Genomic DNA, 16,835 nt, shown 5'->3' with positions numbered 1-16,835 from the left:
AACATACTAGAACTCAGGCAGTTTGAGATTGCTGTTTTACCGACAGTCGATTGGAGACGGATTACTAATATTATTCTGGCAGCAAAGCAACTTTTGGCACTGAAATGGAAGTCTCCAACGGTGCCAACACTGCAAGGATGGGTGGGAAAGCTTTGGATGTTAATGGCAATGGAGAAACTGTCCTAGGAGCTAAGAGGTCTCCCCCATAATTTTGAGAGCCAGTAGCAAGTGCTGTTGGACTGCTTTACGGACAAGGGAATGGTGTTTAACTTACCGGATCTCTGAGATCCCTCTACCTAATGACTTAGATAATACATGTGTATTCTGAACAAATGAAGCATAAGGTATAGTGCTGTATCATTCTAGACGGCCTGAAAAATGTGAAGACAGCAATCTCCCTTTATTTTTAGGTCTCACCCAGGCAGAGCATTCACTGTCTCTTCGAGACATGCTGTATCTTCTCTGTGGGCTTCGAGCATGCCCATCAATTTCCATTCATTATTCTGTGTGCCATTCTGAAATGCTGGCTTTTCATTGGTGCATTGGTTGAATTTGTCCCTCCTTTGTGTGCTTGGTTCCCTCCCATGGCGTCTGGCCCCATTACATGTACTCATTCTCCCTGTGGATTTATGCTCATTGCAGTGCACTATTAGGCCATGCCTAGGCAGTGCTTGTGCTGTCTCTAGGTATGGATTTGAAGCTCCACCCGTTTTCCGTCAATGTTTTCAATTGGCTCCTATTACTGTCCTTTCTAAATGGTTGCTTATTTATTCTTGAATAGGCTTAGTAGTCCTTCCTTAGTACTGCCTTTTCAAATCCTTTTGTAGCCTCCCATGAGGACTGGCCCTCTTAAGTGTGTTGTTACTCGGTATGTTTTATTTACACTCTGTGAGCACTATTTTCTTAAATGATTTTCTGCTATTGCATGCACGACATGCTTTCCTGCAACGGTGCTCACTTTTGCACTCTCTGCTGACAGTCTGCTCCTCATAGCCATCATGCCCCCGGGCGCCGAGCTTTAGATTTTAGCACAGCGCCCGCTTTCATATTAACAACATGGGCACCACGCTTAAGATTTTAGCCCACTTTTTTTGTACATTAGTATTCTTTTTTTTTTACAGTACTGCGCAACGCCGCACGTAATCTTCACCAATGGCCACTGTGCGACTTGCCCAACTCTATTTGAACATCTGTATATGTTTTTTTTTTAGGCACCACAACACGCCTAATCAGCAACAATGGTGGCCATGCCTTTCTTTTTTTCAGGCCGGCTTGCACAACTTCCTTCGTTCCTTCCACCCCCACAAAACTATTATTATTATCTCTTGGGTGGCTGGCTTACAATCTCCGACCGCCCTCACAGAACAGTTCTGCCTGTAGTTTAATATGGTTTGACTCTTAAGAAAGAAGCAAGATGGCAGTGGTAGTACCAGGCTGTCAGCAACTCTGTTAAGTATGTTGTAATAATAGGTAAGGTGTGCTCAAACGAATAGACACTATGCCATCATAATAGTGAACATTAATATATGGAAAATAAGAACTTCCATATATATCCAAATATTTTACAATTCAGAGCACAACGATAATAGTGTAATTTTGATCAGTCACTATTGCAGATCCAGTTTTAATTTATAAAACGCTCCAAAAACAGCACAAATTCATCCAAAAGTCCATATATAAACAGTATTGATAGCCGGAATGTCTGTTGACACGCAGGTCGATAGATAACGCACACAGCCGACACGTGTTTCCCCATGTAGACAACTTTTTCAAGGCTTTAAATCGTTATGAACCCTGTTCGACCTTTTCAAATCGAGGATTTCGACCTCAATACCCCCTTTCGTTAGAGAGGAGTGTACGATAAGTCCAATCCCTAGAGGGCTCGTAACTTGGGTGAACCGAATATCAAAATTAGTTGCAACCTCCCGTAGAGAATCTGATGCTCACAAGTGTCTATGTCGCACCTCTTAGTTTAAAGTGAACAAAGGTTCAAGACACAGCGTGGGCGTTTGTCAGCCCATTGTCCAATAAAGGGATATTCGCATATAGTGTATGCCTGACTCTGACACAAGAGTAAGTAATGCTCTAATCCGTCGCGTCGACATTGCACAATTGCACATTTACTTCACAACATAGTTCAACTAATACTGTACGAACCATTTTATTTGACATATTCTGGTGGTAAGACACTGCTGCTTATGTAATAACCCATGTATACTTTAGAAACGAACCCGTTTCTTGTGAATGTAACTGCTAACCATGAATGTATTTCTTGAATATCTATCCTTAAATGCCCTAGCACTTCAGGGGTTATATCTCTCTGGGTTGCATGAGCTTGCTAGCCTGCAAGTCACCCAGTCGGATTGTTTGGCCTTGTGTTGGGTCACTCAGTGTCAATTTTACTGCTTGCAGTCAGTAATCGTTTGGACATCAGTTCTTTGTTGTGTAGAGCTTAAAAGGATAGGTTACATCAGGCTCCTGCTGGCTCTGACTCTGTCTGAATTCAACAGGGGATAGACGGTAAGGAGCGCTTACCTGAGTCTGCTATCTTTTCGAATGTTCCCTTCAGAGACTTGTGGTATGGACAGGAGCACCGGTCAGCATGATTTACTCCTCGTGCTATAATCGAGTGACCCGGGACAGCGCACTATGAGAAGTTCATATTATTCCAAGGTTCTTTGGGTCCTAATACAAGCAAGTAAACCTGCTTGTTTAGGAACAGAAATACAACCTTAAGGGATGCGGAGGGCCAATGCACCATCTATCATACCCAAATGCACAATATAGCTATTAACAGCCATAGTATGCATTTATTTCTTTTCATTCACTGAGTAAAGCAAAATGTACATTCCCGCCATGGTCGGGTGTTTTTGTTGTTGACTAAAGAGGGCTATGTTAATCGTGTGTATCCTCTGTTAGTAAACAAACATTATTTGTTTTGAGCTATAAACTTATTTTGAGCGTATCAGCCAACACTAATTGAAGCTGCATTATTAAATACATTTACTGTTTAAAAATACTCCAACTGAGTTTGTGTTGCCTTCTTAGTCATCCCCCTAAATCTGCGTACTTCTATTCAGCCTAGATACAAGCCTCTGGTTGTCCATGTTTTGCTCTGTTGATTTCAGGTTTGCAATCTCTTTCTATGGGAAAGTAGGTTAATCCCTAAATCTGCACCCTCATTCGCTACTAGTATGTTTCTGCAAGCTATACAACTGCCTGCACTCGCAGTCACTGTTTTCATAGGATTGGCTTAGATAGGAATGGTGCACTCAAATTCTTACCTCGTTGATTGCAGGCCAGATCTGAAACTGGCTGTGTGCTTCCTTCAGAAAAAAAACAATCAAGTGTGCCAGCCTCAACGTGCTTCAGGATTGTTAGTTCACATAACAGGCAATCAGTATCGGCTTTTAGAAGTAAATTTTATGCCTTTTGGAATAAGTTGCAGAATAAAAATGTGACCTTTTCCTGGTTTGAATTTTATATCAAAATTGGATCCCCTAAGCCAGTCTTGGTGTCATTTCTTCCATTGATACATGTTAATTGTATTTTATGCAGGATTCTGATGTATTTATATGCTTCATGGTTTAATCCTTTTCGAGTTTCTTTTACATGCTTTCATTGCCAGTTCTTGTCCTTTTTAGGCCAAGCATATCATACAACTCAAGCTGTCTGGTTATAAAACACTTATTGTGGATTTATAAAGAATTTAAAAAGGGCTTACATCCACCCCTATTGATGGCAGTTGATTCGCTTTATTGCCATTCTCATTTGCTTCTTATTAAATGGCTTTCCTTGTCCCAGCTTGTCCATCTTTTGTTTGTCCCTGGCCTGCAGCATTGCCTCTTTACTATTTCTCTGGTTGGATGGCTTCTCTCCTTCCACTGCTCACTTTTTGGAAATAACTTTTTTTCTCCTTTACTTAAACCCTATATCAGAGTGCATGTGTTTTCCGGATCTCTCCCTGGTGTGCCTTCCCCTTCACTAAATATGTGCACCTGTGCTCTGTATTGCTGTCTCTCATTTTGCAACACTCTTGTGTGGTTCTTACCCTGCCAAACTTCCTGCCTCTGCTCCATGTGCTTCTCCCGGCACCCTGTATTGCTCTCCTTCATGTTCTGCATTTCCCCTCTCCTATCCATTCTCTGTTGCTCTCCCCACCTCTCCTCCATTTTTGCAGAAGTCCACAGTGTTGCATAGTTTGCAACAGAATACACCATACATATTTTGTGGTACTGTACGTTTCAGTACACATATATGCACTGGTGGGCGTGAGTTGCATTAGCACACAATTTTTTTTATTTATTAATGGGTGATGCCTGCAGCAGTCAGTGAGCGTCACATCAACGTTATAGTACATTGTTTCCCTTTCACGCACCAAGTATCTATTCCTGAATCAGATCACAAGACCCTGTGTGTAGTGTATGTATAGTTCTTCAATCCGTAACGGCACAGCACCCAGGATAATGTAATGCATGGCTAAACACTTAAGGTCCAAAAGGCGTGACCTATTGGCTATGCCAATACTTGTTTCCCTTTCATGTGACCTAGCATGGTTTGGAGGATGTGAGGTGTGGATGGGGCATAGATGTGTGTGGGGGAGGAGGGTTCTTTCTTCTAAAATGTGGCATACCCAGAGATTCCAAGACCTGAGAAAGAGAGATGAATTTGGCTCTTTTTACGTCTTGTCTAGGCAGCACATGCGCTGTCTCTTCAAGACATGCTGTATTCAAACTATGGGTTTTAAGCTCTGTTCATCTGTTGCCCATGTATTGAATTGGCTCCTTTGACAGTCTTTTGGAAATGCTTCTTTTTCATTGGTTAATTTGTTTAGTAGTCTCTCCTTAGTACCCCCTTATCTCCTGTTGTGACCTCCCATGAGAACTGCCCCAGTTACATGTGTTCTTACTGTGTATGTTTTAATCACAGATTTTGAGCACTCTTTTGTTAATGACTTTTTCTTAGCTGGTGTTGCAGGCACAAACCCCCATCCTAATGATCAATTTCATCTTGCTTAATATCGCTGTACTCCGGTCTGTGCATAAATCCCAAAGTCACTTCGGACTTGACACAAACCAAGCCCTGCTAACCCCACTCTGGGTGACAAGAAGCTGACGAGACTCAGACATACACACTCCACAGCCAATTAGCACCTTTAGAATTCTGTTCAGCGCACTACAGTTGGCTGAGGAGTATGCGGTTATCCAATCCTAGACCACTGTGTGCGTTTTATGCTGCAAACAGCACCCAGGAGGTTTTCCTTCTTGCCCTAGGGCCCACTACACACCGGCCATTATATTGCACTGTTATTTTGGTGCACATTACTTCGGTCTGCGAAGAAAGTGATCTAAGAGCTGCAGATTAAATTAAATTGAACTACCTCTGTAGCGGGTTTTCAAAAATGTACATGTGAGGTTGGAATCTAGTAGAAGTTGCTGCATGATGGAGAGATTGGTCAGGGTGCTGTGCCCTCTCTACCTAAAGTACCTGGTATAGTTCAGTGACAGCCTCTTCAGCTTTGTTGTTAGTGCAGTGACGTGTCTTTGTGGCTGTTATAGTTGTCACCCAGTCCTACCTGCAGCAAGGCAGCATGCTCTCACTAAGTATCCGGTGCACATCAGTGACAGCAGCACATAAAACTTAAGCATAACAGTTTTTATCCTTGAGTGAATTGCAAGATGTCTGGGAATAGCAACAACTCTGTTTTTGCCTGTCTTTACATTACATACATGTGTGTCAGATAATGGTGAACTTAATAAAGAACTCCAAAGAAAGCAGCAAGGTCTGTGAATACAGCAGTTGTGCCGCACCACAGTGTACCACTTAAATACCTGTTAAATAATGCTCATTGGTTGTGCAGTACCAGCTCTTGCATCCCTTTGTATGGGCACAAACTTGGCTATGTTTATACTGAGTGTGTGTATGTACCCGTCTGACATACACACTTCTGGCCAGAAACTCGGGAGAGGGAGGTCAGCTGATGCTGACTGTGCCCCGCACTCTGCTGGCTTATGGAGATAACAAGCATTCAACTCCACATAATTCAACACACCACCACACAATTAATTGCCATGCAATTCCACAACACACAAAAGCACACCACATAATGCCACAACACATTTAAACATCTCATAATTCTACACCACACAATTCAAAATCATTCTACTACATGCCAAATAATAACAATCCATCAAATTCAACTTCACAAATTTCCACTCCGCTCATGCCCCATCATTCCACTTCACATAATACCACACCATGCAACATAATTTCATTAAACTCCACCAAACATAATTCAACTCCAGATAATTCCACTACACATAATTCAACTCCAAACTACATATTTACACTTCACAACACATAATTACACTCCACATATATCCACTCAGCTCCAGAACACACAATTACACTAAACGAAATTCTACTCAACATGCCCCATATTTCCACTCATAATTCCACACCATGCCACACAGTTCAACACCACACAATTCCATACCACACAACAAAATTACATGTCACTCCATACCACATAATTACACTCCACATAAGACTACTCCATGTCACATAGCAACACTATACACCATGGCACATAATTCCCCTCAACATAATTTAACTCACTGCAAGACAATTCCATTCCAGTTCACAAAATTCCACTTCACAACACATAATTTCACTACACACCGCATACATCCAATCCATAACAGACAATTCCACATCATGCCACATGTTCAACACCATGTCACATAATTCCATTCAATACATGCCGCTCCTAAACACACAATATACCATTACTTTTTATTGATTTTATACCGCTCTCACCCCATCTATTCACCATACCACATATTTCCAATACACAAATACACTACACACCACACAATCCCACCCCACACAATTCCACAACTAACAGTTCCAATTCAAATCACATAAGTCAGCTACAAACATCTTACATCCACTCCACTACAAACAAATAAACATAAGTTAACAAAACAATATAATTTACAACGCACGTAGCTCTAACTTTCACCAATGTGAAACCAATTGTATTGCAAATGCTTGTTAGTTTGCGTCAGTGGAACAAATGTGGCATGGGGAACACAGCTCGTGCTTGGAGTTAAATTCCAAGATACTGTTATCAACACAAAGTGGAATCAATTGTGATACTTGGGAGACCCCTATCGAAATGCGAAAGGAATTCTTTTAGGCATTTTAAGGAATAAACATGAATGAAAGGTCTGCCTGACATCAGGAATCACTGTGCCGCCCTGTCAAGCTTCCCAGGTCCATGCTCTAGACCAGAGTTTTGCTTTGAATTCTTGGACTAGTCGACTAGTTTATTCCATTATAAAACACGACTATAATCCCCAGAAATCAAAGTGTAAAAAAAAATGACTGAAGCAGCACATCACGTATGGACCTAGGAATCTTGGCAGATCGACAGCCTTTTTCTCGTACAACTGGAGCAGAAAGACACGTTGTAGAAAACTTTACGCCGAGTTTAAAGTCCCTTGTCAGATGCCTTCTTTACGTGTTTATGTGAAGGCACAATCTGATGGTAAGGAGGCTTACCTCTGTGATCGGTGTGTGCTGTAACTTCCCCTGCCTGCACCGGGAGAAGCTCTGCAGCAACACAGACAGCACAACGACGCATACCATACACAGCACCCCCTTCGAGATCCCACAAAATCCTCACAGCATGGTATGCAGGATGTTCAATTTCAAAGCACTAGTAGTATTTTTTCCATTTCCATTGCAAGGTTAGCCTTTCTTTTTTTCAACATTCTTTATTTAGAACAACTACGTGAACAGTCCCTGGACCCAGGGACATAGGTGAGCCGCCCTGACAGGGCTACCCAAAGAACCGGTTGACGGACCCCGTTGTTGATTCCTACGATCTGCACAATAATATGCTCCTCCGGTTCGGTTGTGGCGAAAGACAAAGAACTGAAATAGACGATGCAGCCAGGGCTACAACTATCTTCCCCATGTGAAGTACAATTGTCAACTTTATTTTCCTGTTGTCCCACTCTCAAAAACGTTTTCGGTTACTGATCTAAACTGTTCTTTAAAAAAACAAACATATGTTATGTTGCGATTAAAGCAGTCGGCAGATATTTTGTCTGGAATCGTGGCACTCACTATATGCAGTGCAACTGCTGTGCAGTGAGTGTTCCTCATTAAACTAAGTAAGGTGTTTATTGTGCCCTTTTCTGAAACAGAAACCATATTATGTTTTTAAGGATAATCGCCAGGTTCACATCGACCGCGACTGGGAGTTTAGTGCGTCCTTCAGATTCCTGTAAAGGGCATGTTCTTAAACACAGACCCCGTTTCGTATTATCATAAAAAAGTGTATTTGTAAAGCGCACGTGTCACCCGAGGGCAGGGATCTTCGAAATGAGGGCAGCCCCCTAGGAGCACCTCAAGTGATCAGCACTATGCCGATAACAGTGCTTTGTTTCGAGTGGAAACAAGCGGCAGTAAGCCGCTCTGTAATGCGCCATCACTGTAACATCTATTGTCATTTCTATCCTAGCTGGGAGTATGTGTGCGAAGGGACTCTAAATATTCTTCAACACCCCCATTTCTATTAATCACACTATTACGATTGAAAGATACTCCTTATCAAACATTTTGCATTTTTACCAACCTCTAGCATTATTTCTTCAACTCACTCTTAACTCTCAACTCATATGCCAAGGCGCCTGAAAGGAGTCTGTCCCCTCTCTCATCTCAAGCCCATGCCCTAGTTTCACCAAACAAGGTGACAACTGCAGGGATAGCTTCCATGTATGTCTGAGCAACAGGTTTTAAATCTAACCTTTATGCCTGTGAAGCTATAGTTGCCAAGTTTTGTAATTACTTATGTGTGACATTTCCATGGGTTCCGTGTGCTTATGTGTAGTATCCTTGATGCCTTGTTTGTGGCACTGAGTGGTGATTTCTTTCAATAGGAGGACACCAGTAGTGCTATTCCAGTGATCTCAAATTCACAAATTAATCAATGCAGTGTTAATAGTATAAAAAATGCCTTAAAATAGTGCAATTCTATTACAGGACAGGAGGCTTCGGATTACTGCTTCTCTTCCTTTACTGTTTAACTCACAGCAGCCAATGATAACGTTTTATACACAAAATATACTACATTTCCCATGATGCTCTCACATTCCATCATATCCTGTCCGACCCTATAAGAGTCACCATTTCCTTCCCCTGAGCCTCTTTCTTTGCTGCTCAAGCAGAGATAAGTGCATGACTTATTATATATATATATATATATATATATATATACATATATACAGGTTATTGCATGATCGTTGTTCCTCAAGCATGTACTTGAGAGATTGATGATTGATTGTTGTGTTGCGTTCACAACCGATTATTGGTTATTTTGTTGTCACTGTGTGTGCGCGCGCATTGGCAGCGCTTTCTGGAGTGTTTTGTCCGATCGGGCAAGTAATGAGGAGGCTCCCGCTGGGAGCATGAGTACCGCGCTGTTTACTGCAGCAATTTATGTTGCTGTTGGGACCGCGTGCTTTGCAGTAGTGAGTCAGCATCGCTCTGACGTGCGTAGCCCAATTGGGATATTTTGGGGCGTTTTTTGGGCTACGCACGTTGTATGCACCCCCTGCTCGTTCCAAGGCTCAGAAGCCTGGAAGTTTTCACGGAGCAGTTCGTTTTTGGGGGTGCCTGACCGGCTGCAATTATCAGTCAGGCCCTGGAGTGAGCACACACTCCTTATACTCATAATTATTGGCTCTTATGCCTTGCTTGGTCTGCAATAATCTAGACTACAGCAACTGCTGAGGAACTAGGTACTCTTTTACCATTAATTTGTGTGCATGTGGGTTGGCTCCCCCTGACTCCTCCAGTATTAACTTGCATTGCATTACATTAATTAGAATACAGTAAGGGTGTGCAATGGAAGAGTGGGTGAGATATGAGGAGGATGAGCCCTATCATGAGGAACAACAGGAATCTATCCTGGAGGATAATATTGTTGACACTCTGGACGCTTCCGTCCAGCAGTCCGTCAACAGGGCCATAGAGAAGCCAATCCTTAGTACTGTGCAGCAAGCCTTAGCAGCCGCTTTAAAGCTTATTACCAAAGAACTAGAAAGATTTGCGAAGCACCATGGGTTTCAAACCCCACCTGATCCTCAAACTGATGACACCACAGGCAAATCAAAGTCAGGGCCATGACCCTACACTGACGCGCTAGCAAACCTGCCCAAGGTGAATGCTCCTGATCATGGTTATTCCGCTCCCTCTAGCACCGGAGGTGAAAAAGCAAAACGCAAATAGAAAGTGCACACAGACACTGACACCACTGGTACAGACACGACTGATGAGGAGGATCCTCCAAAGAAAAGATCTTGAAAGTCAGTAGATTGGACGTCCGACATGACACCGCAAAATCCACACACCCCCTTCACTTTCAATCCGGCAGATATCGTGCATACTTGTTCGTCAGATTGGGCTCCAGCCCCGGAGGTGGCAGACTATCTGCATGATAATCTTAGTAAGGGATTCGACAAGGAAGTGCGCAACAGGCCGCGCTCCAAGTGTCCCCGGCCTGACATCCCGGAAAAGGTGGCGGAAACACCTGATATTGACGCTAGTCTCCTTACTTTCCTTAAAAAGTACGCAAAGGACCCCAAAAAAGGGATCGACCGCGCCTGGCGGGGCTGCCAGGACAAACTCTTAGATGTAGCTGGGCTTTTGGCCAAAATTCTAGAGATGGCCCTAGTAGCAAAGGAATCAGCCACACCTTTGGATCCAGACGTATTAGCAGGCTGGACGGAGAGAGCGATATACCTTTTAAGAAACACCAACTGCGCCATCTCTACTGAGAGACACAAATCTCTGTTGATGCGGATGGACTCAAATTTGACTGAACTAGCATCGGCCAAACCTGGCCCACTTGTGGAGGGTAACCTCTTGGGAGAAAGATTCGTCAAAGACATTTCTAAGTATGTGGGCACATTTACATCATTGGACAAAGCCCAATATGGAACAAAAAGGGTCTTTCAGGCGGTCTTTTTTAACAGGGCTGGGCGAGGCAGGGGACTCTCACCAGGCCGCCAACACTACCAAGGTCCCCCCAGAGGAGACTACGGACGTGGTCGAGGTGACTGGGATTCCACCAGAGGGGGAACTTTCTACCTCACGAGACAAAGATACAACAGGCGACGCTTCAACAGGGGTGGGCACCGAGTCGGGTTCCAAGTCCAAAATTCTTCAGGTAAGAGTTATCCCAATGTCTCATTTACCCTTGGGGAGTCGACCCAATTTTTCAGTCACAATTGGAGAATGTTGTCACATGATACATGGATTTTGCAGACTATTCAGGGGTTTCAACTAGAATTTTACCAAACCTCATTCCAAGACATTCAACCGAGACAACTCAGTTTTTCCAAACAAGAGTGTGCTTTTATAGATGCAGAAATGGAAGAATTGCTGCAGAAGCACGCAATTGCGTATAGCGACAACGGACCTCGCAGCTTCTGCAGCAATGTCTTCTTCATGCAGAAGAAGGGTGGTGGTCACAGGTTAGTATTAAACCTGAGAGAGTTCAACCAATTCATGACCTACAAACATTTTAAGATGGAGGGCATCCATCTTTAGGCAGATTTACTAAAGAAAGGAGATTGGGTGGTCAGGTTAGACTTGAAGGATGCCTATCTGACGATTCATATTTTCCTCCCCCCATCGTCGTTTCCTGCAACTCCGATGGCGGAACAGATGGTTGGAGTATTTGTCCCTTCCTTTCGGGCTTTCCTCAGCTCCCTGGTGCTTCGCCAAGGTAATGAAACCAGTGATTGCTCATCTACGAGAACAGGGCATCCGCATGATTGTATATCTGGACGATATACTCATTATGGCACAGACACAATCCTTAGCCCTTCAACACTTACAGATGTCCATGTCCCTTCTACAAAATTTGGGATTTGTGATCAACAAACCCTCAGACGGTGGACTTTCTGGGGTTTGTCATAAATTCTTAGACAGGTCAATTGAGCCTTCCACGCTCGAAGTTGCGGGATCTCAAGAAGAATCTCACAACGGTACTATCCCAACAGACAGTCTCCTTAAGGACAATTGCCAGAATAGTGGGGCTAATAGCGTATTCCATACAGGCGATCTTCCCAGGTCCTCTCCATTACCGGGCCCTTCAGAGACTAAACATCCAACATCTTCAGAAAGGTCTGTCTTACACAGATCTGGTTCCTCTGTCTTCGCTCAACTGTTGATAGTTGAAAAAAACAGAATAAGATGCAAGGAACAGCAATTCTTTTTCTGCAGTTGAGTGAGAGGTCGCTAACACCATGGAGTATTTCAGTAATCTCCAGAGAAGAATCATCCAAAGTGTCCTAAAAATATGAAAAAACATGAAGTCTAGACTTTTCAGCAGTAGTAAGTATATGCTATACAAAGACTAGTGGTACCTTACAAAATTTCTAATAGATTGTGGCGATTCTAGGCACATTAACGTCCAAGCAACAGAGACAAACTCCATAAGAAATGATGCTTCACAGATTAATGGCAGCAGCAGTGACGTGGATTGTTGCATGAAGGTGAGCATCTTGTAGAGGCGGTTCATATTATTTGAAGTAGTGCACCATGCTTAGAAAAACCACAACCTCAGCCATATTGCTTTACAAACACAAATGTTCTAACCACACATAGGGGCATATTTACAAGGTAAGTGGCGTAGTGAGGCATTAGCCTTCCTGGCTTAACGCTTCACTCCACCACTTCAGAAATGCAGAGCTGCACCATATTTACAAGAATATGATGTAGCCCTGCATTTCCCCCTGCGCTGGCGCTACACTTAGCAGCCTAGCGCCAATGCAGACACCCTTGCACCATCGTGCAAGGGTGTCTGCATGCATGGGAAGATTGTTAATGTACAGGAAGGTCCCCCTTTGTGACTTCTATATGTACTGCTTAATGCAGCACACATAGAAATTGCAAAACTGCATTTAAAAAAAAAAATTGTGTATGCGCAGGAAGAGGGATCTTTCTGTACATAAACAGTTATTTGCCTTTTGCTGTTTTCATGTGTGCTTCGCAACGCAGCACACATGAAAACCGCAAAAACGAGGTGAAATGAAACATTTCTTTTTGGTGCACCAGGGTAAGACCAGGTTTTCCCTGGACTCAATTCTGGCGCCGCCTCCTATTCATGCCTCCCTTGTAGATGAGGGTCAGCGTCAGAATCAATGGGTGTTGCGGTGGAACGCACACAGCAACATCCATTACCTTCCCCTTTCACGCTAAGCATAGCGTGAAAGGGGGCCTTATTTACAAGGCAGCGCTAGGCCACATTCTGTGGCGTAACACTGCCTTGTAATTCAGGCAAAGCCCCTATCGCCACAGGAGCGTCGTAAAAAGTGACGTTCCTGTGGCGATAGGGGCTTGTAAATATGCCCCATAATACAAAAGTACCACCTGGACTGCTGAACCTAAACAACTCAGCCTACCTTTGACTGATTCCATGTCTATATTTCCCTATATTAGGAATCTTCAAAACTACACAGAGCTCTATTGATTTAACTTTTTTGGAATGCACCACTCAATTTCTGGCCTTATAGTAATCTTCCATTTTGATAGAATATAAGTGCTTAATAACTGCAAACTGCCCCTCTCCACTTCAGCCTGCCTAGGAGCAGGGTGACTAATTCTTCCTGATTCTCCGTCTCTTTGCATTCAACATCTCCCCCAAGAGCATAGGATTGCTCTTGTTCCCAGAAAAATATACCAGCGATTTGTTCATGTTTTAAGATTTTGTAAAGTCCCAGACATGATACAGGACCTTACATAAAATTGCCCATATTAATTTATAACTTGGATTCTCTGTCTTTATTTACTTTAATTATCAGTCAGATATAATTAATTCAGGCAGCTCTAGAACACATTTTAAAGTGCTTTCTACTTATAATTGCTGTTTTAAGAATGTTCTGATAAGGAGAAAAAACTAGCTTTAGGTGATTTTCCTAATTTGTGTACCAGATTGGACATTAAAATACTGATCATGCCAGTAAAAACGGTCAGGTGGCGTCTCTATTAGCAAAACACCCCTGTATCAATGCTTTCCTCCTAATTGCAATAGAACCATATCCGATCTCCGCGCTCAGTTCAAAATTCTAATTGTTCGTTTTACAAACCATCAACACCTGCCTTCTATGGAACTATGACGATGCCCCATGGGCTGAAACTATAACTGTTTCTACTTCCGTGGAGCCCGAGTACCCTTGACCGCTGCCCGGTGGAGCTGTCCTATGCGGAGTCTGGCTCTGGCTCACCCCCTCAGCCGTCACCTACCCAGCCGGACATCGGACATTGTTTTGCACGGTTCTTCACGGTTTTATCTGTCTCTCTCTTCAACTGCTTTGTTTCCCCTGGAGTACCTTCCCCCTTCAGATAACTGCAACTGTAACTGATGTAACAATGTTCTGAAACAATGTCCTATCTCATGTAAAGCTCTCTGATACTGCCGGGTTTAGCCAGCGCTATATGACACTTTTCAAATAAATAAATAAACAGGAAGTGCGAGAAGAAATACAGTGGTGGTTGGACGACGTAGAAGCGTGGAACGGCAGAGCCATCTTCATTTCCCAACCACAGGTTATTATAGAGTCAGACGCCAGCCATTGGGGAGATATCTCCACAGGAGGAGGATGATCCCTTCGGAATTTAGATCTGCACATCAATTGCATGGAGTTATTAGCAGGGTTGTTTGTGATTCGGACACTCTCCCCCAAACAAGTCTAGTTTTGCATCCTTCTCAGGATGGACAATATTTCAGCAGTGAGATATATCAACAAGTTGGGAGGTACGAGGTCATCACTACTAGTGGAGATAGCGAAGGACTTTTGGCACTCTTGCCTGAGTCATCAGATCTCAGTCATTGCGGAATACATTCCGGGACAGTCGAACACTGTGGCAGAGTGGAATTCCAAATATCTCAAAAACTAAAGCGATTGGCAACTCTAACCCCAGATATTCCGTTGGTTGCAGGCAATATGGGGCCCTTGCCAGATAGATCTTTTTGCGTCCAGACTGAATCGACAATTTCAGATGTTTTTCAGCTGGAGACAGGATCCGTTAGGGAAAGCGACGGATGCCTTTTCTCAGGACTGGCCAGTGGGCCTGAATTATCCCTTTCCCCCCTTCATCTTGATTCCCAGGGTGGCAACACAGGTAGCCCGTCAACTAGCAGAGATGATATTGGTGACCCTCATGTGGAAGTCACAACCCTGGTTCCCAGTACTGTTGGAAATGAGCTTCAACTTTCCCAGGATGATTCAGTGGTCATTGACGATGCTCCTGGGCCCTCATGGAGAACTGCATCCGATGGTGATATCGGAGCAGTTATCCCTGATGACATGGAGGCTTTCCGGGAACAATGGGAAATGCCGGGATTTTCGGACAAGGCTTCTGCATTCATTAGGCAAGCCAGGGCCCCCTCCACAAGAAAATGTACTCTTCAGCCTGGAAAGGCTGGGTTTGTTGGTGTTTGGAACGACACATGGATCCCGTGGGGGCAGACCTATCCCATGTTGTAAACTTCTTGTCACACAAAGCGTCGGAGGGTTTAGCATACCGTTCAGTCAATAACTTCAGATCTGCCATTTCAGCTGGTCATACTCAGGTGGATGGCAAACCAGTGGGTATGCATCCAGTCGTTTGTAAGTTGCTAAAAGGAAACCGAGTATCTAATCCTCCTAAACCAAAACACTCCTCCTTGTGGGATGTTTCGCTAGTCCTTTCGTTATTTGACATGTGGCCGGCTAACAATCTGTTATCCAGAAAACAGTTGACAGCCAAATTAGCTATGCTGTTATGTTTATCTGCCTGCAGACGCTCCTCGGATGTGAGAGCCTTGGATCTTACAGGTAGAGTATTTAGTCCGGAAGGTGTTTACTTTAATATTACTGGCAGGACGAAAACTTTATCACATAGTTATTGAGTATCATGCTTTTCCCAGTAATGCAAAGTTATGTGTGGTTCAGTGTCTTAAAGCCTATGAAGAAAGTACTCGGTCTTTGCGACTAGAAGGCTCAACACAATTATTGATTGCTTTACAGAAACCGTTCAAACCAGTGTCAGCGGCTACGATAGCCAGGTGATTAAGGTCAATCATGCAAGAAGCTGGTATTGATACCTAGATTTTTGGGGCACATTCTGTTCGTGATGCCATGGCATCCTAAACCTTTATGTTGGGTTCAACTGTTCAAGATATTATGAGATCTGCTGACTGGTCATCAGAGTCTATGTTTAAGCAATTTTATTATAAACCGCTGGGTGATATATCTACAGTAGTTTTTGATGAGCGTTAAAAGAGCAATAATCCAAAGCCTCCGGTCCTGTAATAGAATAAAAAATTTGCCAACATTCGCGCCAAGAATTTTCAATTCTGTTAAGGACACAGGGGCGAGGATTATCCCACCCTGTTATATTTCAATGCGTGTAATGAATGCCCTCCCGATTGTATGTTATATTCTGTTTTAGCAGAAGTTACGGGTTTTTCCTATGTCTCATTTATTTCAGTTTCAGAAAAGAAGACGGAATAGATGTTCTTCTGGTTGAAGAAAATATATAACGATCCAGTTTAGGTTATGGTTCTTCCACGTTGGAGGATGACTGTAGGAGAGTAGGATCTGCAACTTATGTTGCCCCCACTTTTTTTCTGATGTTTACACTGGTTTCTGGCTATAGTCTGGCTGGGATCCTGCTAATCAGGGCCCCAGCCTCTCTGTTCTCTCTAAACAACTTGGAGTGCATATTAGATGCACTGGTGATTGGATACTGTGGTACCTTATGAGCCCCTA

The 16,835-nt window shown here is 43.3% G+C and overlaps 2 protein-coding genes across 7 annotated transcripts in view; one reads left to right on the top strand and one right to left on the bottom strand.

The window, feature by feature from the left end:
* Positions 1-7,757, bottom strand: part of SETD4 (SET domain containing 4) — a 93,569-nt gene extending 85,812 nt beyond the window's left edge. For both annotated transcript variants that reach the window (XM_085621307.1, XM_085621308.1), the window contains exon 1: positions 7,567-7,757. The gene's annotated coding sequence lies outside the window, so the exon portion shown is untranslated. The remainder of the gene's footprint in view (positions 1-7,566) is intronic.
* Positions 7,758-7,780: 23 nt separating this feature from the next.
* Positions 7,781-16,835, top strand: part of LOC146801814 (carbonyl reductase [NADPH] 1-like) — a 45,104-nt gene continuing 36,049 nt past the window's right edge. For 2 of the 5 annotated variants that reach the window (XM_085621310.1, XM_085621309.1), the window contains exon 1: positions 7,814-7,984. In XM_085621310.1, the coding sequence (XP_085477436.1) occupies positions 7,954-7,984 (31 nt within the window). In that variant the 5' untranslated portion in view covers positions 7,814-7,953. Of the gene's footprint in view, positions 7,990-16,835 lie in introns of all 5 variants that reach the window. The other 3 variants (XM_085621311.1, XM_085621312.1, XM_085621313.1) reach the window with 3 other exon arrangements.

The sequence above is a fragment of the Triturus cristatus genome, chromosome 8, assembly GCF_964204655.1.
Source record: "Triturus cristatus chromosome 8, aTriCri1.1, whole genome shotgun sequence".
Classification (NCBI taxonomy): Eukaryota; Metazoa; Chordata; class Amphibia; order Caudata; family Salamandridae; genus Triturus; species Triturus cristatus.
This window is presented reverse-complemented; position numbering and strand designations above follow the sequence as displayed.